General features: G+C 35.7%; 2 protein-coding genes across 8 annotated transcripts in view; one reads left to right on the top strand and one right to left on the bottom strand.

Moving 5' to 3' along the window:
* LOC134539153 (nucleoprotein TPR-like) overlaps positions 1-24,581 on the bottom strand; it is an 81,452-nt gene extending 56,871 nt beyond the window's left edge. For 3 of the 6 annotated variants that reach the window (XM_063380914.1, XM_063380912.1, XM_063380915.1), the window contains exons 1-9: positions 24,193-24,538; positions 23,322-23,429; positions 13,813-13,899; positions 10,228-10,363; positions 8,709-8,930; positions 5,514-5,673; positions 4,492-4,666; positions 2,154-2,366; positions 510-688 (exon numbers count right to left, since the gene is read on the bottom strand). In XM_063380914.1, the coding sequence (XP_063236984.1) occupies positions 510-688; positions 2,154-2,366; positions 4,492-4,666; positions 5,514-5,673; positions 8,709-8,930; positions 10,228-10,363; positions 13,813-13,899; positions 23,322-23,429; positions 24,193-24,448 (1,536 nt within the window). In that variant the 5' untranslated portion in view covers positions 24,449-24,538. Of the gene's footprint in view, positions 1-509; positions 689-2,153; positions 2,367-4,491; positions 4,667-5,513; positions 5,674-8,708; positions 8,931-10,227; positions 10,364-13,812; positions 14,054-23,321; positions 23,430-24,192 lie in introns of those variants that run through there. The other 3 variants (XM_063380910.1, XM_063380911.1, XM_063380916.1) reach the window with 3 other exon arrangements.
* On the top strand, positions 14,333-20,121 carry LOC134539154 (uncharacterized). Of its 2 annotated transcripts, none has more exons than XM_063380917.1 (4): positions 14,333-14,466; positions 15,283-15,500; positions 16,508-16,685; positions 19,640-20,119. In XM_063380917.1, the coding sequence occupies exons 1-4, from the start codon at positions 14,446-14,448 to the stop codon at positions 19,838-19,840; spliced, it is 618 nt and encodes a 205-aa protein (XP_063236987.1). In that variant the 5' UTR covers positions 14,333-14,445; the 3' UTR covers positions 19,841-20,119. The 2 variants fall into 2 exon arrangements, with proteins under 2 accessions (XP_063236987.1, XP_063236988.1); XM_063380918.1 differs by lacking the exon at positions 14,333-14,466 and adding an exon at positions 14,510-14,996 and having other exon boundaries at positions 19,640-20,121.
* Positions 24,582-25,452: the final 871 nt, after the last annotated feature.

Here is a 25,452-nt window from a genome sequence, read left to right as displayed (position 1 = left end):
AATGACTCAACTCAAAAAACTTTGAAAGAAACCAAATATCTGGAGCAATGTTTCCCAATGTGAGGAATGTCAACTGTTCAATTGTATGTATTGTGTAAATATTGGTTATTAAATGGCATAAAAAACAAACACCCAGCCTGGGCCTAAGAATGAATTTTCCTACAAGTGAAAAATTGCCGAACCAGCTGGGAATTAAACCTAGTACCTTTTGCTCGCCAGTCAGGAGATATAACATTTTGGGTGGTGCCTACCCTACATGTGGTGTCTACCTTACATAGTTTTTGTTAGTCCTATTATATAATTTTATGTTTTGTCATAACTTATCTAAATTTGTGTTGTGTCTATCTCAAAGGTTATGTTACTTAATATTAATTTATTTCGTTTTGACTTCCAGCAAAACTTAAAGTGAAAGTTCAATTAAAATATCAAAATGACATTACCAACATTTCAGCAATTACACATTCAAATGACAATATAAACAATTTCAAGAAGGTTATGTAAGCACTTGCCTTAGCGAGCTTGTCGATGGAGTGTTTCAAATCAAGATTCTCTTTCTTCAAAGAGAAAATCTCATCTGACGCTTTTGAGTACTGTCGCAACAGTTCTGTGAAGGAAATGTCATTTTTCAAAAGTTGTCGACTTGCTCCTATCATGGGATAAAGCTCATCTATTGATCTGGTCACATTTTCTGAAACATACAAGCATGCAAATAAAAAGGTCTGTGGTAGAATTTTCAGTAGAAACAGAAGGAATTATGTAATTTTGAACAATGTTTTTAAATTTTTTTATTAAAAAGTTTGCTCTCTGTTAGAGACATACATAAGGGCTCAACCTACAGTTCTAAACCTGCTTTTTGTCTTCAAATATTTTTACCTGAACTGCAATATAATGGTCATTTTTACAAAGTTTTATAAGTGTATAAGGAAATATTTTAAATACACCTAGCTATGAATTGGTGTTAATTCAATAATTTGGGGCCTTTTCCTATAAATTTATCACAATAGTTATTTTTTTTTTGTTTCCTCTCAAATTTACTCAACAGATTTTTACTAAGTATTATCAAATAGCAGTAAAAAAAAATTCATGCAAGTGTTCTTAATACGGATGGGCCAATCCAATCCTGAAATACCATAAAATCCTTAGAATTCGTCGGATTCTGTATTAGAGGAAAAAGATTTTAAGAAAAATATTAGAGGAAATGGAGCCAATTAAAAGAAATTAAACACTGATAACTTCTAAAGTTCACTAGGCCAATATTTTTTCTTCAAACATATACAGTAAGTCCTCGGTTTACGTCGGGGTTACGTTCCTGAAAACCGTGACGTAAATAGAAACGACGCAAAATGAGCCATGTTTCATGACACCGGCCGGCCACGGCCCAAGGTCGGCCGGAAGCGCTGGCATACAGACGTGACAACGGGCAATTTTATCAGCAAATGACAACTGACAGCGTGGGAAACAAGCCCAACTAGTATTTCTCAGCTTAATAGAATGGTTATTTAACCAACTGCTTTATTACCTTTATTGATTGAAATATAAAAACAGATATATAGTACATACTGTACGTAAGAGCAGGAAGCGTCCCTCATGATGTATGATAAGATAAGGCGGTGAACGTGTAGCTTACGCTACATAGCACAAATTAACTACCGAAGGAAACAAAGAATTATAAATGAATTATATACGGTGTTTTGGTTAAAATAAAGATTTACGGTCATTGTAAACGACGTTATTGTGAATCGGCGACAACTCAAATTGAAACATGAGTACTCAAACATTAGCGACGTTAATCTGAAACGACGTAAATCGGTACGACGTAAATAGAGGACTTACTGTACTGTGATCATTCATCATGGAATATATGATTAAAACTACAATATGTATTGATTCTGGAAACTTAGTTTGTGAAATAACAGTTTAAAGGGTAGAATGATTCAACAATATGGTTAAAGATCAAAGTTTTTAAATTATCGTACATTTAATTTTTGACCTTTTACACCTGGACTCAGATTCAAGGGGTATATTCGAGGTACTCTCCGGGATTCGAATTCAAGATTCGGTGTTCGAAAAAAAATTTGGGATCAGGCCCATCGCCAGTTCTCCGCGCGCTCGCGTCAGGCACACGACGCATTAGCTCGAAGGAACAAACTCACCGTTCCTGCATTTCGCCAGCTCGGCGTTCAACCGGTCCACCTCCTTCTCCAGCTGCTGGGAGTTCTCCTCGTGCCTGCGGCAGTTGTGGCCGGCCTTCCACAGCTCCGACTCCAGGCTCTTGCACTTCCTCTCGCCGTGGGCGATCAACTCCAGCAGCTCCCTGTGGCCCTCGGCCACGTCGCCCAGCTTCGACTCGTCGTCCAGGATCCGCTCTGGCGGCAAGGCAGGCACAGGGACGCTTCAACCCGGCACGCTCGCGACCACGGGTCTCTGGCGGCAAGGCAGGCACAGGGACTAGACTCTTCAACCTGGCACGCTCGCGACCACGGGCAGCGGCCCAAACGATGACTTGCCGCCTTTTGCCGGAACGTGAACACAGCTCCGACGGCAACCACAAACATCTGATAACGCTTTTGCAGGCAAATGGAAATGAAATCATACATGCACACATACCGAAATATAATCGGAAACCCGATACAACGAAAAAATCACTTGATTCAATACAAATGAAATGATTTGTACCCAGTGGCGTAGCCAGGATTTGTGTATGGGGGGGTGTTAAGAAGCATTCCCCCCCCCCCCCCCCCCGGATTAAAGTGGGGGGTCCTCCCCCGGGAAAATTTGGATTTTAAGGTGTAAAATAGTGCTATTTTAGCAGTTTTCGGTACTTAAATTTAAATGTTGTAATGGTAAAATTTTTATTAATTTTAATATGAAATTTGTTTGAGTGATGAATAAGAAATTAATTAAAGATTTGGTGCTGGGGGGGGGGGGGGGGGGGTTTGAACCCCTAACAACCCCCCCCCCCCCGGCTTCGCCTGTGTTTGTACCCAAATGTAATTGAATAAATAAAATGAAGTAGAATCACATGAAAAAGCATCAAAAGAACCCATTGTAATGAAATAAAAGAGTATTTTAATTGAATTGAACTGAAATGTGTGGAAATGTTACCTAACTGTTGCCTGAAGTAGCTTGGCTTCTGTTTTGTAGCCGCGTCCTTCGGCGAATAATTCACCGACGTTTCGGTCGACGTTGCTGATGATGGCGACTGCAGTGTCAACCAAAACGTCGGTGAATTATTCGCCAAGGACGCGGATACAACTCAGAAGCCAAGCTACTTCAATATGTACAAACATCTTTTGTTGAGTCCTTTCCTACCGCCCTTAATTGAACGCAGATCTAGCTATTAGATTCACTCTTTTTCCGCAACTCCTATTATAGTTACAAAATAAGCTGCAATTATTTACTTGATAATTCTGGACTCACAGTTCCTCAATATAACAGTTGTTCACAGGCATTATACTCTGTACTCTTAACAATATTAATGTCATCATATACAGATTGGTTAACAATTTCAATGATGCTAATCGTTTTGACAGCAAAATAGACATTAAAAAATTGTGTGCTAGTTTACACTAATAAAATTATTTCAATTTAACTTTATCTATAATGAAACATATACTTAGTTTGAAATAAATGTTTACAATTTACCTCCATTCGTATTAAAAACTAATATAATTGTCTTGCATTTTGTGAAATTATTTTGTTTCTAATCTTTTTTTGATATTTTCCTTGATTTATGTCACTTTAGTGTGTACATTATATTCCGGTGGTATATTATTTGTTGATATTTGTAACTGTTAATTGTCTGTTCTTGTATTTAAATGTTTTGTACTTTTTGTTTCTTTTGTTTTTGTATGTGTTGTAGTCCCTGCAGGTATTGACTGCCTGCTGGCATCAGTTGGCTATCTGCAGATAGTGACTACATACCTGATCAGTGTTTTCTCTTTGCAGGTGGCGTCTACCTAGGACCCACACTTTTATGCCTGAAGCGGATACACTGTCCTGTGTACTGTTTTGTGTGTCATGCCCTCCTAAAAACTGTTGGTGGGCATGTTACAAATTTAGATTAATAAATAAATAAATAAATAAATAGCAAAAATAAATCAATATCCACCAGTGACATTTTAAAACCAGTTGCAATAATCAATGATTTGTCCCTTGTAAAATGCCAAATAACTGCTACACATTTTTTTTTATGGCTTTAATAAGAAATTTAAATTTTTGTTGTTTCATAGGTTCAGGCCTTAGTTATCATATCAAAACATTACTATCTGTCAATTTATTCATGTATACTTTAAACAAACCATGGAAGATAAATATTGTTTCATTTTCCCATCTAATAATTTTTCCCACCCCAAGATGTTTAATGAAGACAGTCCCTTGAGAAAAATCTTATTGGAGTTTCACTGTAAATGAAGGTACCTGCTAAAGATACCGAACACAGTATGTATAATGTATTCAATAAAAATGAATATTAGGTGTTTTACTACTTACGTCTGTATATGTGAGACATTTTTGCTTGTTCTTGGATCTCCTTTTCCAATCCTTCCACTTGCCTTATTCTATCTTCCCTCTCATCTTTCAACTGCAAGGAGAGTTTCTCAATTGTTTTATCATCCTTCTCTATCTTCTCTTTGAGTTCATCAATACACTGCTGGCGGGTTTTTAGCTGGAAAAAAAAAAAAATTTCCTACTTAGTTATGGGCATGGCTCTGAGCACAACACATTAAAAATATTTTAAACAACTTGGAACCACAAATAGTACAGACATCAGAGAGACAGCTCTTTTAAGTTTAAATCTTGAAAATGGTTAGAGAAGAGCGGACAATTTCACGTCTGGGGTCAAGGCCGTGCCACAATAAGTTTCAATTTTTTTTATTATATATATATACATAGAAATTAGACCTCAGAAAGGCAGCACAGGCCTCAGTAGCCCATTGGTCCACCGGGACTTAGTTCCTTTTTTCCTTCGGGACCTTAAGTGACCAACGGACTATGACGAGCGAGTGACAAAATTGAGTGTTTTATTACTGGTACATACTTCATAGAATCATGTAAAGGACTTTTAGTTTCAACGTGAGAAGAATAAATTAGCCAAATTTAATTCAAACACTTATATTTGAAAATAGCTATAAACAACTTCAAGTAAATTAACAGTCATAGACAGAACTTTACACCTTAACGCCTGCAACCCGATCAACAATTTTTAAAGTGATGCGTGTATGTGCAAGGAACAATCGTCGTCTTAGCCGGCCCTTGTCACAACCTCGGCTGCCAGGTTGTGTTACTGAGCCACCAGAATTTTTAGTTGGCTTATTCCGTCGTTTATTGTTACTATACTATACGTTTTTATTTCAGAACACTATTTCCTGTTTTCAAGCTGGTTACATTTATGATTTTCACACTTGGTATTCCAGTTAGCAAGAGACTGGTGTTCGATAATCCGGCACGATGGTGATCCCAAACATTTTTTTGAATTTGAGACCTTCCACTCGAGTACCAAATGTGAAACATACCTCACTAGCTTTAACAGCCAGTTGACCCTTAAGAGCTTCCACGTCGTTCCTGCCCTCTTCCTTCGCGATGGTCAGCTCAGTCGTGATGTTGTCGATTTCGGCCTGCAGGCGCCTGTTTTCTTTGGACAGCTTTTCCCACTCAGACTGTGCCTCTGTCAACCTGCAAGAAATGGTAAAAAATATAGGCACATACCGCAACTTCATATCGTATTTCTTAAATTGCAACTACCTACCTTCCTTTATTGAATGATACACCTTGCAACATACACGTTAACAAACTATAAAGCAATTGCCGAAGAAACAGGTTTGCGCTGGTTATAAATTGCAATCGAACATATGCAGAAGTATTTAGTTTCAGTGGATGCTCGTGAAATTTGGGTATTGTGCACAATGTGTAACAGTGAGAATGATACAAAAAGTACACTGAAAATAGCATACACAAACACTAGAAAAAACTGGTTACATGAATTTTTAGCTACAATGAATCTATGATAGAAAATAAATAAATATTGATTAATTAACACTAAGGCGCGGTGCACACCAGAGCAATACGATAGGCGATGCGATAAGCGTGGGATCGCTTTGCGCGACGCAACTTTTATCTTGTCAACTCTCAGGTACACACCAGAGCAATGCTATAGGCAATACAGAAAGCGATAAAGGCCTCATTTGTAATGATGAGTTCTTCTGACGAGGATGCTGTAGTGGCTTACAGGTACCTAAAAATTCGTAAACGGTAAAGGGCAAGGAAGTACTGGGTACATCCGTATAATGTCATGAATATTAAACATAGTTCGGCTGTGGTTGGCCGAGAACTCCAAAAACACGAAAAAAAATTTCATGAAATGTATAGGATGAGCACAGAAACGTTTCACATTCTGGAGCAGCTAGTTTCAGAGGAACTGCGAAGCCAAGACACTAAATACAGGCTTGCTGTTTCACCTGCTGAGAAATTACTTATTACATTAAGGTAAGTAAACTATGTTATTAGCAATTAAGAGATCATAGAATAAGTTGCGGTACATTCATTTATTGTGTATAGCAAAAGAAGAGAATACAATACAGTCAAAACAAAACAAAAACACTACTTGCATCGCACAAATGTTAACGCAATCCAGTTAATGAAACTTTGTCGATGTTATTGGTAAACAATCAGTGTGTGAAACTGTGTGGACGTCGTTGGCCGAGAGTACAATGGTTGGAATAGGACAATGTATCTCATGTGGAGTACTGTAAGCAGACGGATCACATTGTAAAGAAAACATGCCTGATACGTCTCTCTCAGCATCATTCAACTATTCGTTAAGCTATAGAATATATTTCGCTTTGAGATTTCTTTTGCGCCTGTCATCCATTTTCTTGAAATCATGCAGCAACGACCTTAAAAACAGCCAGTCAGAATCATTTCGTTAGCTTTCGTTCTCCAGTTTACTAGTTCTTTCTTCTTTCTTCGAGGCAAGCCATTCACAAATGCTTTGTCCATGTCGTGTGTAGGGGTTACCACTTTCCTCTTCTTTGACACGTGGGGTTGTTGAAGAATTTCAGAATCCACATCTAAATGTGTACCCTCTGGCATACCCAATGATTCTTCCATGACACTATCTGTTGATTGTTGTAAATCACTGTCTATCTGCGATGCATGACGATTTTCTGATTCCTCGTCATGATCCTCTTCTTGTACGGTTGCATTCCCTGACGTAGTAGTTCCCTTCATATAGGGACGGAGGAAAGCAAGATGTGCTGCAAGGTAATAGGGTTTTATTTTGTTTTTCCTGACCCTGATGGTGGTGGTTTCAAAGACCTCCCGAATGCCGTCCGTAGGTTTTTCCACCGATCACGGCAGTCCTGGTCTGGAAAAATAAAAACGTGACACCCAGAAAAGTACATTTACATAATATACTATACATTACAAATAAATTAGACACTTTCTGGGTCGCAAAAGTGTGGAATGTGAATTCGGAATGCTGACATCCAAATTCCGCGTTTTTGAAGGACCTATCGCCTGTAATGACGATTGCGCAGTAGCTATTGTAAAAGCGGCGTGCGTACTTCAAAATTTCATTCGCTTTCTCGAGGGAAGATTTCAAGAACCAACGAATTTCTCCCACTCAAATGGTGCCGTGCCTGCAATGCCTGATGGAAGTACGATGGAGGAGACGCCTATGCAAGCAAATGCTGCTCGCATGCGGAATAGACTGGGGAACTATTTTATGCGACCAGAAGGAGCCATCCCGATACAGTGGAAATATGTGAGATTGCGATAGACAAATAAATAAACCCTTGCCTACTTCCACTTCTGTAGTACAAACAATGGATGATGTAGAACATCTTACTATGGTTGCTAAATTGTATATTAACGCAAAAACATCATACAGTAGGGAACGAAAGTTTAGGATCACTAGGTTTTTAACTTAATAGATCCCTGGTTATAAGTTTATGTTTTAATATGTAACATTTGAAATAATTAACAAATTCTTAGAATTAAAACTATCTTGTTCATTTTAGTATTATTTGTTTACATTGTTATAAAAAGATTAAAATCACTTGCAAACAACCACATACAAAAACATGCACTAAGCAAAATAAATGTTAACATGTTGCACAATGCAGGGGAAAATAGAAAGTTGACATTTGCTAAAACAACAATACAAATACCAAGTTTTCATTTACCTGTGTCTTTCATTTCTTCTGCTATGTTTTTCCATGCCAAACTAGTCACATCTGTCCTAGAATACGTTTTGAGGGCGTAGTTCCACAAACAAGGCTTGTTTTCTACATGTTTGATAAATGCAATCATCGTAACATCTTCCTGCGAACCCGCCATTTTTCGTGAAGGGAACACGAAGCGATACTGTTGCCTGGCGCAACCAGCACGCTGTGTAGCCTCCACGATACGACGCCGATCGGTATCGCTATCGTATCGCTATCGCGCAAGTGTGCACCTACTTACGTTGCTTCCATATAGTGGCCACATATTCCATGGAACCGTGTCGTATTCACGTCGCGACGCGTATCGTATCGCTTATCGCATCGTCTATCGTATCGCTCTGGTGTGCACCGCGCCTAAAAGTTATTTATTCACAATAAAAATCAGTAGGTAGTAAAATTCTGTCTAGATTTTTCACCCTATTAACTTAATTATTTTACTAATATTGCACAGCATAACTAAAAACTGAAAAGAAAAAATTTACCCACCTCCTGTTGTAGTCAACTTCCAATCCTTTTACTGACATGTACTTTTCCACGACACTGTAGTATTCGCAATTCAATTTCTCGAAATCCGCATTTACAGCTGCACATTTCTCCTTCCAATGACTGATCTGCAAGTCATAATTCCTGACCATGTTCGCCAAGGATTCATATTTGCCAACGGCATCTTCCGCTTGCTTCTGAAGCTCCAGTTTTTCATTTTCCAGCCTAAAAACAAAACAGTTGAAGAATGTCACCAAATATTACTCAACCTTTTTCCAAATCTTATAATTTTACTGGCTTACGAAAATGTATTGCCAGGTTTTTAATTTTCTTTCATTTTACACCCTACTACAGCAGTTCAATTTAATTATATTTTACATCAAATATTATTGAACTTATGTGAAGTGCTGAAAAAAAAATTTCACTAGGTACATTTTATATTTGATCTGAAAAATATTGAACATTCATGAATAATTTATTTTATTTGAATTTTAAAATAAAATATTTGGAGAAGCCTATTCAACAGCAAGACACTCTAACTGCTGAGCAGTGTGTTTGTATAAAATACATGAAATAAAAAACTACTTGAACATAATCATGACTCGCAGTTATTTCCTTTAATTGTCAAAACTAAGTTACCTGCAAAGTAACAGACTGGACGTTAACAAAATCTAAAGAGCATAAATACATGACTAATAAGGGGGCTCCACAAGACAACAGAAACCCTACTGGAGCGAGACAACAGAATCCTAATAGAGCAGTCCAGCACCCACTTTGCGAATAAAATAAATGTGGCAGGTGATTTTCATTTGTAGCACACAACCAGTCAAACAAAGACATACTAACAATTCGTAAAAATAATATAAAGATATCCTTTTTAAAAATGATGTATGAAACAGTTGCTTCCTGACATGAAAAATGGAACAAATATAAAATAGTGATCCCCATTCCCCCAAATAACAATCACAAGCCAGCACTTAAGCATGGCTCACATGACTAATTATAGAGATTTATTTTATAATTTTAACCTAAATTGCACATTATTACTATAAACCATATTTTATTTTAAATTTTTTATTTTGTGCTTGCCTTACTACACATTAAGGGCCTAAGAAATTTTATATTCCTTCATTTATTGATTTCTTATAATATGCCAAACTCATAAATTCCGAAACAATAAACATAAGTTTCGGTGGAATATTTTTCATCGCACAGGAGGAAAAATGGAGGGGGTGAATTACTGTTGTATCTTTTCTAATTGCATGAAGCATTTTTCAATGGGTCTACCTGGGAAGAAAAAAAAGTGCAACAAACAAATATATAAAAATTTTTAATTCACCTGTTCAGGAAATTTTAAGCAACTACCGTCAAATTTCTTTCAAAAGTAGAATATTCAGAAACGAAAAAAAAAAAAGTCTGAATAGTTAAAAATGAACATTCCATTAAAACACTTAACTAGATTTGTTTTCAATGGCATTTAATGAACAGGAAATGTGCAGCAAAATCAAGCTATTTCCTTTACCTTTCACATGTAGCTTGTAGAGCGTTTACCTCTTGTGTCAAGTTTTCTACCTTGAGATCAGCTTCAATTAATTTGTCGCTGTTATCTTCCTCCTGCAGCTCCAATACTGACTTCTCCAGCGAAGAGATTTTTAGCTCTGTGAAAACACAAAAAAATTGACGGAAAATTACTTTTGCACACTTGGCCTAATGCAACAAACATTTAAGTGTGTTTGTTCTGTTCCAAGTCACTGTTTTAATTTTTTTTTACACAGTTAAACTTTTTGACCTTTTGAGAGGTCAAACTTCAACAAATTTGGGAAGAAAAAAAATATATCGCATCCTTTTTGCATAATTCGCTAGCCAAGTTGAATGTTTAAAATTTTGTGCAGTATGAATAATTGAATAGGTAACAAATTTTTTTGTGTTTAAAGGCAATGCTAGTGCCTACTACATGGTATTGTTGAAAATTATTTCATAAAACTTTATTTAATTTTACTTTGCCTTTTAAAATTATAAAAACTCTGATGATTTTAAAAAGCCAGGTAAAATTAATTTTTTTTTTTTCCTTAAAGAAACTAAAGCATTTCACATAGCAAGCATGTTCGTCGAGACTAACTTGCCAAAATTTCTGTGGGGCGAAGCAATCAGAACAGCTGCATACCAGATTAATCGGTCACCTACAACAGTGCTGAGTGGGGGGGGGATTCCAGCTGGTGTGTATTATGGAAGGATTGATCTGTCTAAGTTAAGAATTTTTGATGCAAAGGCCTGGGCTGTCAAGTAGCCACAGACAGGGAAATTGGAGTCAAAAGCAACACCTTTGAGGATGGTCGGATATAGTCCGAATGGATTCCGGCTGTGGGACCCAGTAACAAATCGTGTAGGAGTGTCACGAGATGTTACATTTGATGAGACAAATGTGGTTTTTCAGGAAGTAACTGTTGATCCTAACCTAATAGTTAGTATGGAACAAAATGATGGATGTGAGGAAAATGTGGACATGGATGAAAGTGAAGATTTTAGAGGATTTGACAACAATTCACAGAGAACAAATATGAGCAACCTACCAGAAAGACAAAGGAGGACTACGTCACTACCAAGAAGACTGGATGAATATGAAATGTATAGTGTATATTGCTTGATCACTGGTGACCCAACTACATTCTCTGAAGCAGTTGAAACAGGAAATGGCTGGGAAAAAGCAGTAGAAGTTGAGCTTGATGCTCACAATAAATTCCATACCTGGGAACCTGCCAAATTACCAGAGGGAGTTAAACCTATTGACACAAAATGAATATTCCAAACAAAACAAAATGGACTCAAAAAGGCAAGATTGGTGGCACATGGTTTTCAAGAAAATTGTTGACTACGAAGTGTATTCTCCAGTAGAAAAGATGACAACAATCAGGGCATTGTTATCGTTTGCACTGCAAAAGAACTTTTAACTGAGGCAATTGGATATCCCCACTGCCTTCCTCAATGGAGAACTAAATCAAGACATTTACATTAAGAAACCAGAAGGGGTTGTATGTGATGCTGAAGTATTAAAACTGAAGAGAGCACTGTATGGTCTTAAAGGAACTCCAAGATGTTGGAATCAAGAGGTTTCACATATTTGTGACTAAGTCAGGATTGGAAAGTTCTGCTAGTGATACCTGTTTTTATCTCAAGAAAAACTTGCATTTAATTGTGTTTGTAGATGATATTTTACTTGTAGGTACCATTGAAGAAATAGAGAAATCTGTACGTCACCTGAAAGATCAATTTAATGCCAAAGATTTGGGAAAATTACATTCATTTTTGGGCATGGAAATTGTAAATGAAGGGACAAAAATCACGATACCTCAAAGACATCTGATTGCAAATATCCTTCAGAAATTCAACACGGAAAAATGCAAGGGGATGCAAACACCAGTGTCACATGATGCAATCCCACACCCAACGGGAGAGAATGTAAATGTACCCTACGGGCAGCTTATTGAATGATTAATGTATGTGTGTATGGTGAGTACACCAGATATTATGTTTGCAACATCATTTCTAAGCAGGTTTCTTGACAGACCAACCAACTGTATATAGAATGCAGCGAAGCAAATTCTACGGTACACCAAAGACCATGGTTTAGCGTTGCGTTTAAGAGAAATCAGCACGAGAATCTGGTGGCATACACGGATGCTGATTGGGCAGGAGATAAGCAAGACCGAAAGAGTACCAGTGGATCAGCAGTGTTCTTCGCAGGATACCTCGTGTCTTGGCAGTCTGCAAAACAGCAGACTGAAGCACTGTCGACCGCAGAGGCAGAGTATGTCGCAGCAGCTCAGACAACATGTGAAATTCATCTTGATGGTCTACTGAAAAACATCTCATCTAGTGACTCTGTGGCTGTGTTATATTGTTATAATCAAAGTGCTACACATATGATAAACAATCATGAATACTCAAAAAGGTCGAAACACATTGACATTAGAGTAAATTTTATTAAAGATGTTGTGTCAAAGACTCAACTTGTTGTGGAGTATGCGAGATCGGAGGATAATGTCGCAGATATGTCCACAAAGGCATTGTCTGTACAAAAATTCATAATGTTTAGAAATAATATGATATCTGTTGTGCCCATTGATTGAAAGTTGTTCAGTACTTCCTTCCTGTTTACTTAGGGGCAATTTAAAGTTATCTAAAATGTAAAAAAAAACTTAAAATTGAAGGGGGATGTAGAGAATGAACCTTTGTTTATGTTGTCAACACAGGAATTTTTTTGTTTGTTGTTGGAACGAGTCAAGGAAATGGCGGACATAAATGTGGGTATATTGTGTTACCAGGGTGTTTTATATAACCATTAATAATAAGTTTAACAAATACAACATTTCTAGTGTTGTAATTTTATTTTAACTTTTCGGAAAAGCCACAACATATGATATGTACCTGTCATTCAGCTACTTGCAAAAAGTTTTTTGAAAGTTTAAGTGTATAAAGTCATTGTTGAAAATTCTTAATATGTATTTTTTTAATGAGAAAAATAACATTTTCGTATAGTATATGAATATTAGCAACAAACGCAGGTACATTGTTAGGGTAACTGCTTTTCAATTTAAAAAATTAAAGAATCTCAAATGTTGTAGAGTTCCCCACCCAAATCCCACATATTCCCGCAACTGTACCGAAAGAGTGTGGGGGTGGTAATGACGTAAGCAACGTCTCTTAGTGTCAGTATCAGAATAGTTATGGAATCCGGTTCTAGACTACTCCCCAATTTTTTTTTTATATTAAACTGATGATCATAATTCATTGTTACATCACAAGTTTTTGATACTTCCAAGATCTTTCAATGCATTAAATTAAAACAGCAAGCTTCATGTACTACAAGATCAATGTATATAGGATCATGACATCAGGATAAAGGGATAAATTTGGGTGACAAGGAACTTTTAACTTTATGTTAATAATATGAACTATAATAATAACTACCTTCTAAAATAAAGATAGCAAAACTCTACAAGTCACAAAATATCGGGGACAGTTAATAGGTTATTTTTAATTAATAATTGTTAACAAGGAACAATAAACACGTGCAATGTCGGCTTCCGAATAGATTGAGGTAACTCACCGTAATCACATTTGAATGAGTCTATCATCTTCTGCAGACTTACTTCCAATTTTTCTCGTAAATTATCAGGGACATAAGAACATTCCTCTGAAATAAAATTCACAATGTTTAACATTGTTATCACGTAATGTTATTATTATGATGCCGAACAACTATTCCATCCAACCACAGACTTAGAGATATTATAGAATGCTTGCTGTCCACCATGGTTACAATTAAAACAAAGAAGAGTTGGCGCCTTTGACGGAAGATCTTCGAACCAATTACAGAAGCGCGGGCCACGAAATTTTACATTAATGAAGGTTTTTTTTTATTTCATTTCAGCAGCAGCCTTTAAATCATCAGCCATTAATTCATCGCGTAATATATAAATACATTTACGAACTCATTTTCCTAATTAGCGTACATAAAATGTTGACCATTCCCTTACTTCTTTTAGTACTAGTTAAGTTTTCTCACCGCTTGGAGCGCTAAAGCACAATTACCCCATTGAAGTAGACATTTCTTTCCTTAATGCATAGATAACGTACTGACAGCCAAGCCAAATATCAGAACATAAATACATGTGTTTTTCTGTTTTGTTGTGCTTACTTTTATTGAACAATGACCATCAGTACTTTAGAATGAATATTGATGGTTACAATTATATTTTATGTGAGCATAAATGTTTTATGATAAAAGAATTGTAAGACTTAAAAATAGGACTTTGAAATACAAAAAAAATGTAAATTCAGCAGCAGAGTAAATAAACATGCATTTTCTTACTACCTTATCTCTTTCCAATCATTCTCTTAGAGGGCGTCGTGATAATAAAATTAATTCCATTGCCGAACTTAAAAGTAGTTTACAGTAGGTACAAAAAAAGTAACAGTAAAATATTGTCGTTTAGTTAGGTTAGGAAGAATTTATTTTAATATAGCTATCTTAATCACATGATTCAGCAGTATTTTTATGTAGCTAACTTAACCCCCTTTTGACATCACTGTATTTATAATGTAAGTACTCAACATAGCCACTTAATAAATGGTAAACCATTTAACTTATCACAACGCAGTCTTCCAGAAAGATTGGATAACGTGTGGGCATAATTTACTATGCAATACCATAATACTGGTGACTTCAACATAGCGACGACGACTTAAATACCACCCTTACATTATTTTGGGACAAGCATGGGTGTTTTGGTGAGGAACATTCACTTGCTGGTTTTGTACAAATATGTAACTTTTGGGTATCTTATATTATAAAGCCCTACCTATTCTAGTATAGAACACAATACTGAAAATATATTTCTCTATGTAACGTTAAAATTACCACTCAAATCTCTTATCAAATGCACGGCACAAAGACCGTGCCAGTCCACGCCAGAAGCACCGGCGAGCATTGCACTTACCATCCCACCTCACTAACATGAATACACCCCTGACTCGGTGGGCCGCTTGATTTATTTACTGTTGATGTCTGTTGTAGGCATTCATTAAAATGTTTCCTGTGGGCCACTTTGCGAGCTGTGCCATCAAGGACACAGACTCTTACGTCCTGCACTTGTGTGTTCGAGAAAGAAGTCCGCAGATTCTGTCGGTGTACGCGACGAATGCGGTTGTCATGTACACAGCAGAAATATACAGCGAGGACTTGCAGAAAGTTATTCCAGGTGGAAATATTACAACCCATCTGGAGTGTCTGAGGTGTGTTTCTGTTTGAATATGTACAAAAGTATGTTTTTTTTTACATGCATACATTATACTGCAATTACCATGTTTATAACGATAGTGCTGATAGTGTAAGACTTCTTACCAAACAATTGTAAGTATCAGATGGGAATATAAAACTTGTGTGTAAGCACCATGCAGTGAACACAATTATGACAGTGAATATGGTAACTAAATATTTTTTGGGAAAAATTTTTCAGTAATTTACCAAAAATATTTTCTGCAAAACCGGATAAATTTCTTAAGTTTTACTTTTACTGAACCACGCAAACAAATTTCATCAACTTTTTTGTACAAACCGAACCTGATAAAACATACATTTTGTTTTTATTTACCACCAAAGGCTAACTGAATCTTTAAAAGTTCTATAGGACCCATCCTATTTTCTACTAACAGATTTATTTTCTTAAGCAAAGAAATCCTCTTATTACATAATATATCAAACTATCTTAAATTATGAAAATCAATGTTGTTAATGGACAATTTTCCCACTCGTATCTCTAATGGTAACAATGGAAAAAACTGGATTTATCATTATTGAACTGTATTTGTGTTGGAATGGTATGGGTTCATGCGTTCAAGCATTATTTCGCAAGTTAAAAATTCAGCATTGCCTAAACTGGGGAAACAGAGTTAACACAGCCTGTCAAGTGGGATAACATTTCACACAGTACTCTATTTAATCACTTTTATCATTCCTATTTTTAACGGTAGCTCTACAGTGAAATGTGGCTTGTTAGAACCTTTTATTTACTGCGTGATTTCTGGATTGGTTAGTGTGTGTTAATGCATGCAAAATTTTTCGAGTGGTCGCAGTTTGTTAATCAAGTTTTCTTCTTTTAATGTCAACTCAGTTTTTATAATCATGTAAATTTCAGTTTCAGATGCCACAGATATTTTTTGTTTCACGTTGATTACATGAAACAAATTATTATGCAAATACAACATTATAAATTTTTGTATATTTTGCTTTTGTCTAACAGGCAAAGCGTAGCATCGCAAAGTGTTGCCTTATATGAGGCGCAGAATAAGCTGGTATTTACCTTGGAGCACAACACAGAAGTGGTATTATTACCTGTACGTTTACAGGTAATTAACTCTGTAGATGAAAAAATGGAACACCTGAAGAGTATTATCATTCAACTAGCAAATAAAGCACAGGTAAAAAAAAAACTCATTTTTATTTTACAGCCTAGTTACATTATGTATTTGCATGCATAAACAAGTCCAATAGAAAAATAGCAATTCTAACTCTTATGTATGGAGACGAAGCATGGGTTACTAATCATACAAGTAAAAATCAATGAAAGCTAGACAGATGAAACTTTGTCAGATATTAATGTTATAAGTAATGATGCCCATTTCAAATACCTTGCAGTGTTAAACATACAAAAACATAAATAAAATACCTTAACAAATCTTACATTACAAATACAAAGTAAGGTGGTGATCTGAAACACCATCAAATATTGAAATTAAATAAATGTAATTGGTACATGTTTAAATGCAATAGAATAAAAGGTCTTTAATCCGGCTGACTCGGGACAACTGTTATGCCAGTGGTTTTGCCCGATTATCCAACGTCAGTGTAGTTTTATCTATACTAATATAAAGATGAAGAGTTTGTTTGTTTGTTTGTTTGAACGCGCTAATCTCGGAACCACTGGTCTGATTTGAAAAATTCTTTCAGTGTTGGATAGTACATTTATCGAAGAAGGCTATAGGCTATATTATATTATCAATAACATTAGGGATCCTTACTAAAAGTCCAATTTAGAATCAAATGTGTTGGAGGGGGTTAGATACAACATGCAGTACACGTACGAAGTGTGTGTTGACAATGCCGCAGGCGCTAGTAGTTTATTTCCTATTGCCTATTAACATTGTTGCCACGCACTAGATGCCTTATCATTCTTAATTTTCCCATACAAGTAAAAAACACCCGTGTGATATTAACAACGAAGCAATGAGTACCCTTATATAGAATACATAGAGATAGTGTGAGTTATATATGTAGATATAAAGAGATAAATACAGATAGAGAGATACATAGATATATAGGACTATAGATGTAGATAGAGATAAATATATATTTAGAGACATGGATAGATTATTTGTATATGTGTAACTACTTCAAACAGATTACAAAACAAAACAGAATGAGGCATTGCAATGCATGCCGAGCATTAGCTAGATAATGAAATCTTTTCAATATTAGTAATCCCTTATTTTTCAGTTTTTTTTTCTATATTGCTATATAGTTAGAGTATAGATTACATACAGACCAGGTAAATAACTATAAACTGGCAGAACTACGTCTGTCGGGATCTGAAAGTGATATAAATTATTTTGCACACTTGACATTCAAATTAAGAAGACAATTACTAACTACATCTGATCTCTAAACAGTTTCCCTTCACCCTGTGTTCAGCCCGGGCAACGCTGGGTACTGCAGCTAGTCTGGAATATGAAGTGTGAAATGTAACCCAGTAAACCCAGTATAAGACCGAAAACACTGATCAAGATAAACCAAGCGTTCAGGAACAAAGATTCAACTAATTTTGTCCAGCCCCCTCTCCCCCCCCCCCCCCCCCCCTTCTAATAATAAAAGTCCATCCTTTCAAACCCAATTTAAAACAAAAAAAAAATTCTGACTGTAAAAGTTACTGTGGCTATAACCACTGATGGAAACAGAATTTTTTTTTATAAATGTGTGTGTGTGTGGGGGGGGGGGGGGGGGGGCATACAGGCTCATGGGCCTACAGTAGTAGTCGCAGGCAGTGTCTCTTCTCACAGAGTTTTAAATTGCAGGTATTGTAACATCTCACCTTGCGTCACCCAAAATAAACTGCATTCACTGATATTTTGCAAATTTTATCCTAACTTCAGTTCTTACACCCACCTCTGCAAATGCCACTGGTCCATAACTGTAAATGTGATCTGTGTGTATAGAAAACTTGTAAGGTTTTTCCTGTGAATTCTATTAACAATTGACTTCCTGAGCCGTGGGAATTTTGACTCTCTACCCCCCCCCCCCTTTTTTTTTTCTCGTCGGCCGAGACTACAGCATCATTAAAATCTGAGCGAACTGAAAATGCCGACAGCGCAGTAATCCGAAATCCACCCAAAAAATAATTTAACACCAACAGCCCAGTTGGTGTTGGATTACATTTGCCAAACCATAGATGTCAGAATTGACATTTTTAACTAGAGATGTACCAATATATTTTAGCATCTGTATCAGGCAATATTACCTGTTCATTGTTCCGTAGTCATTTTTACTCCAAATTTTTTGTAATTTAAGACTATATTTGAATGCTGTGTTTGTTAATTAGTCAAAGGCATATTGTGTGTTGTATTATGCAATACATAATTCTATGCAGTAAAATCATTTTTATTCATCTACCAAAAATCCTTTTAAGAAAGAAACTTATTAAGGTACTGATTTTTCTCACAAATATTGAATTTCTGAAAACTTGCACTGTGATTATTTACAAAAAAATATTGAATCTGTTTTGTACCATTATCTGATCTGCTAAATAAATGTATCAGTAATTAGATCAGTATTTATTTATTGAATGTGTTTAATATGCCTGTGCGAATACTAGTTTTTTTTGGTGTGAAGAGAATATAAAATCAAAAATTTAAAACATTCGTGAAGCCAAATCAATTTGTGAACATCGTTCTGTGCGAAGCTGTATTATACTTACTTATAAAATACAGGATTGAAGTTAAAAAAAACATTACTTTCATATTTTTGACCTATTAACCAAATGGCATAATATTAATATTTAGCATTCATAAAAGCCATTGGAGTGCCGTCTTTTGATAATTTTTTTTATGTAACTAGCTTTATTCAAGTAAAACTAAATATTTTCCATAAGCAAATCTTAGGCTTCCGGTGTTCTAAAGCTTTGCAAAACAGCTGCGAAGATTCTAATCAGACGCGAAGCTCTGCATCACAACCGAAGCTTCAAACGAAACGAATATCGAATTTCCCGGCAGAGTCAAACGGAGCGTTAAAAAGGAGCTCCCGTTTATTTGCTTGGTGGGAGCTTCGCACAGGCCTACTAGTGTCTCGAGAGACGAGCGTGACTGTGTGCTGCGTCTGGCAGGCTCAGCCCGCGGCGGCCGAGCGGAGAGGGGACGCCGGCGACCTCGGCACGCTGCCCCGGTACGAGGAGGCATCGCTCTACCTGCCCAGGGCCAAGAAGAAACACACCAGCCGGAGGTCGGCGCGAGGAATGAGCATCGTGAACCCGGCCAGCCGAAGGCTGAAGATCAAACCAGGCATCCGCTTCGATGATGATTCATAACCACGGCAACATAGGTACACTGGTTCAGACATTTACAAATTATTTTCAACAATCTATTGTTACATATATTTTACAATTTATTTATTGTGATTTTATTTTACAAAAATATTGAATTTATGTATACGTGTTTTCAAAGGTTTTTAAAATTCGATTTAATTTTAATAGGGAACAATGGATATTTTTAATAATTAAATCTTTAACTTATTAAATTTTTAAAAAAATAATAATAATAAATATAAATTACAAAACATTTGCATGCATTTACAATGCTTTGTAAACTTCTAGTCTGAAACAGAAATTATATTTTAAGATATATTGTACGAATAAAATAATTTTTTTTAATTGAATTCAAAAGTTGATTATTAAATTATTCCAATTTTTTTTATTAAATTTCTTTATTGGAAATAAAAAGATTTTTATATGCATATTTTACATAATTTAATTTCAGGTCAAAATCTTGATTAGTGATTTCAATTGATACTAGGAATAATCGGAATAAGAGTTTAATTTCGATTTTTTTATATGTTAACTGTATTTCTACATCTAGTCACTATAGAAAGAAAAAAAAGAAATGTGGGTATTCCTGCCAATCAATTAAAATTGATTTATACATATATATTTTAAATGTTTACCTTTAATTAAAAATTATGTTAATGTGTGTGTATATGTACCAATTTTAATTATTGTATAGTATATTCCAAAAGAGGGTTTTCTTCCTGTAATTTTATAGTAAATAAAGTTGATACCTGAACCGTAATATCTATTAATTTGCTACCAGTACATTTTGCTTGGCCGAGCAGTAAGAAAGTCGTTCCGATTCGTCGGCGAGGAGGCATCAGTTCTAGTTTCTGCCTGTCTTGTGTGACAAGTGCATGAGTATTGCTTCATGCGAAGGATGGCTGTTAAAATAGTGGATTTTTCAAGATGCACGGGGAGAAGAGCACCTTTGATTTGATACTGATACAATGTTGCAAGTTGGTGGACAAAAAAAATTGTTTTTACTTTCGATGGAAAGTAGACCTGTGAGAATATTGGCTTCTTAGTTCGAAACAAATACGAATAGCAAATCATTCTCAAACGAACATCAAATTCGAATACTAAGAAGAAGAATTGGAATCCCATAAAAAAGATAAATATGTAGTGGAGTGGCATTTGGGAAATAAAGACAAATATTACTGAAGTGAAAGGTTTGTTAGTTGAAAAAAGTCAGCTACAATAAATCTACGTAAAATGTTTGTTGAACTATTTAAATTTTTTAAGTAAAAAAAAATTGTTTTCAAGCAATTAACCTAACCAACAACCATCAGTTTTTATGTGCTTTATTTCCCAGATCAAGCTAATCTACATATTTATTCAGAAATTTTTCTAAAATTAGGAAATAAATACCCATGTAATCCAATCCATTTCTCAAAAAGCTGGATTTGCGAAATACTGAATAAATGAACTCATATTTACATATACAAACGTAGTTATTTACGAATTCCTGTTGTTAATGGCACCCGTCAACTATGTATTTTAGTTCAGCATTACTGCAAACAAATTTTCTACTAATTTCCTCTGGACTCCATAACCACTATTTGAGTTTGTTCATTAATAGCAACATCTGTTTTGTCGTAAATAAACAGCAAGTAAGCTGCTACTGTGTCACTTGGTTGATCGATTGAAACTATCGATTTACATGCCTTAGCAATTATAGTATTCACTTTTAATGGTCATTGAAAAGGAGTGACCACAGGGTGTCTACTGACCGGGAATTTCGGGAATTGTACATGATTTTTACAAATCGGGGGAAAAAACGGGAATTGTACATTTCTTTTTGCCTATTGTATGGGAATTTTTTTTCCTTTGCTTATTGTGATTTCCAATGTGTTTTCACATTTAGTAAATCTTTATCAGTAATACAAAGGCCTTCGTACGGATCAATAAGAATTTGTTTGGCTGCTTTATTAGACGTCCGACTATGTTCTGATAATCTTTAGCCTCTAAAGCACGTCAGAAACAACCACATTTGTACGTCAGTCTCCTGCCCCCCCCCCCCCCCCCCCCAGAGCCCTAAAGATTCAAAAAAAAATGTAGCCAAATGCAAAAAAATACATACATTTACCACACATTCCCCCCCCCCCCCCCCAAGCCATCGGCTGGCGACACCCTTGCACGAGAGGGAAGATCCTTACAGTGCATGGGATATCATACATGATACAAGTACTTAACAAAAAAATTTGTTTTCCTTTTATTTGACACATACGGAAGTAAAACTTCATGGTGTATCATTTGAGTTACAATCTGTTCATTCACGTAGTTCCCTCATCACCAATAGATAGCAGCACTAGTATTGTAGAGAGCTTAAAAAATGTTTTGTGTCGGCCATTTTATCAGTAGCAAAAACTTTCTCAATTCAATGATTTTTTTTACTTTATTATTTTTATCTTTTGGTGAATAAAATAAATTTCATCAATTTAAATATATATTTAGTAGTCTATTACATTTGATATATTTAGTAAATCACCTGATATATTTTATAAAAGCAAAGTTTTTTGTTTGTATCATAGGTGATACATCATGAATATCTGCATGGTTGTTACTCTTTGGTCTTTTTCATTGTTGATATTTACAAAATAGTGTTTGTGTCATAGATAAGGGAGGGGATAGATGGATCTCTTCCATAAACATTGACTGTGCTTACAGCGCTCCTGGTGACTGTACCTCAAACTAAACCAAAAAAAAAACTACTGTGGCAAGCAGTTCAAAATGCACTATTGAGACTTGCATTCCAACTCCATCAATGAATTTGTTTAACCGTAAGAGCCAATGAGTAATTAAATTTTACAAACAATAAATTCCATTTACCGAGTATACACCATAAATGAAAGTCCTGTTTGCAAATATTAATAAACATTGACATAAATTGTTAGAAGGAAAGCAACATTAAAAAAAACATTATGAATTGAATTTCAAGCCTTAACAGTGCATTTTGAACTGCCCACCACATGTGTGCATGCAAATTGTTAGTTGAGATAAAATATTGTAATAACTCTATTAAAACAAAAATAGGTATGTATATATGATACTGGTGACTACAAAAACAAGTATTAAGATTGTACATTTGCAACAGCATAGAGCAAACATATTGCCAAATGTATAAAGCAGCAACTAGACAACTGTATACAATATAACACTTATCCTATACATACATACATATTATTTGGACGTTTCTCAACAAAAAGAAAGTGGGAAACTCGTCCGGTACCTATATACAATTCTTCCATTTTACATTTGTTATGCTTTCGGGAATTGAAAACAAAAAGTAAAAACATAACGTTGTTAACCGGACCGTCAACTGGGTAGTTTACCTACCTAGTATTAATTTATTAATTTAAAAATTTTACAATCGCACAAGCTATTAAACTTGGTAGGCCTAGGCCTTAGGTACTGTAGCTTATCAGGTTTACTACAATTCAAATAGGCTTAAGCTGCAACTCACCAGCTTTTTCACCACTCGATGTAGAAACTGGGTTCACTATAGCATCGAAATTGTGTGTTGAACTTACACCGTCACCAGAAGAAGATGCTTCTACACTCTGCCTTGAACCTGTAGTTATGAATAAAAAAATTTGCAGAAACAATATCAACTTATTAAGTGAGCGTAACTTAACCAATTAACACAAAACTTAGGTCGTATTCCAAATGATAAGAATGCTCAAACTCTCACTCAGAGCGAAACGAGACATCCACCCTCTGTGAACCTACGGCACTATTTCCTTAGGCAGAAATTCAACTCTTTAAAATTTAATTTACAATAATGTCTAGTTAAAAAAATTAAATTATACTCTAAAACATAAAGCTAAAATTTATTTTACATAAATCATAATTTTTTTTTTGGTGTTCATAGTGTACCTTTCAAACGATACAAATGTGTCAAAGCAAAATTATTAGATGTGTTATTTTGAATGTTGACAATCTACTTAAAGGCACTATCATGGAATACTGATAATACATCAATTTAGAAGTGTTATATGTAAACAATATTAAGTTATTAATAACAACTTTGAGGTTATCTTTTAAAACAACAGAGTGGGCAAGAGTGTGCAGCCAGACAGTATCATTGCTCACTTTCCCTTTCAATTGGGACAGCAGAGAGTAAGTACACTGACAAGAGGATGCAAGAGTACTCTCTCAAAGAATTGGGACAAGACACATTTTTGCCAATCTTGCTGATTTAACATTGGCAGTGCATAAGTTATGTGAATGTAATTTTGCCAACATTTGTAGTGACGTACATTATGCCAAAATGAACGAATACATTTGTAGTAACAGAAACCGATAATACTAGGGCATAAATTTATATTACAAACCTGGCAATAGGAGGGTTGGTACACAATTGGCGTTAAGCCTCTTCGTCCCTGGGCTGAAGCAATCTGCACTGAAGTGACTGTTGCATATCCTATAGACTTTGTAAATATGCTCATTACTAATGAGAGCTAATTTCGGCGAGGCAATTACACGTTTCCAGTGCTGAAATCTTTCCACGTCACAAACACGAGGAAATCTGTGACGGGTTTCTGTCCTGTTTTGACAACCCGGCACACAACAGTTTTTAGTGTAGTACATATTGACAGAACGTAAGTACGACAAAAACACTAAATATAAATTAAACGATCAACAGGAATAAGCTAACCTAAAATGTGCACAAGCATTTAAGCGGGAAAAAATGTAAACAAAACAGACTACTAGCGCTCAAATGCACTCATGCGGGTGTACCTCGAACTAATTGCATTGTAAGCTGTTTTCCTTAAGAGATAGCCCGCCATGGTTTGTATTTTATAATACAAGTGAGAAGTGACCTAAAGTTATTAACACAATTTACTTTGAATTTATTTATTAATACAATATACTCTTTGTTAAAAATATGCCAATATGTCAATATATTATGTTAAAAAGGTATAAAGAAGAAAGTAACTATTGAACAGCTACATCAACTCGTATTAATTTCCCCTCTAACAGTGAAGATGATTTGGAAGACAGTGACAATGAATTAAACACAGGTGAAGTAGAAATTTTTGAGAAAAAAACTCTGATGAAAATGACAGTATATTCAAAAAATTTGAGTTTGTCTTGACGGCGCCCATGGGTGCTTCCTCTAGTCGCACAGGCCGTTGTATGTCCTCAACATCCATCTAGGACGTGTGCAACGAACGCGCCCTCGCGTATTGTGGGGAGTGCGTTAGGGTGGTGCACAAAACGCCTGAAAGTAATCCTGGCTTGCGGTGTTGTGTGACGCGTCCGGCCGGGTGTGGCGTTGTCCACGTAATTTTTAGGTAGCCTAGATGTACATCAAGTTCTGTCCCTGCCCGAACACGCCCGAATATTCACCTTCGGCCAACCTCAGGTTTATTTATATATATTTATATTTCTCTGTTTATTTTAATGTAGCTATACTAACCTAAAAGTAGCCTTAATGTAGCTAACCTAACCGACCTCTTTTAATATTTGAATTCATTTATCCTGCGCAAAAATAAAACAAATCCCGAGGTTGGCCGAAGGTGAATATTTCGGGCAGACACAGAACTTGATGGACATCTTAGGCTTCTCGTAATTTTAAATCAGAAAAAAAG

Source organism: Bacillus rossius, chromosome 14, assembly GCF_032445375.1.
Source record: "Bacillus rossius redtenbacheri isolate Brsri chromosome 14, Brsri_v3, whole genome shotgun sequence".
NCBI lineage: Eukaryota > Metazoa > Arthropoda > Insecta > Phasmatodea > Bacillidae > Bacillus > Bacillus rossius.
This window is presented reverse-complemented; position numbering and strand designations above follow the sequence as displayed.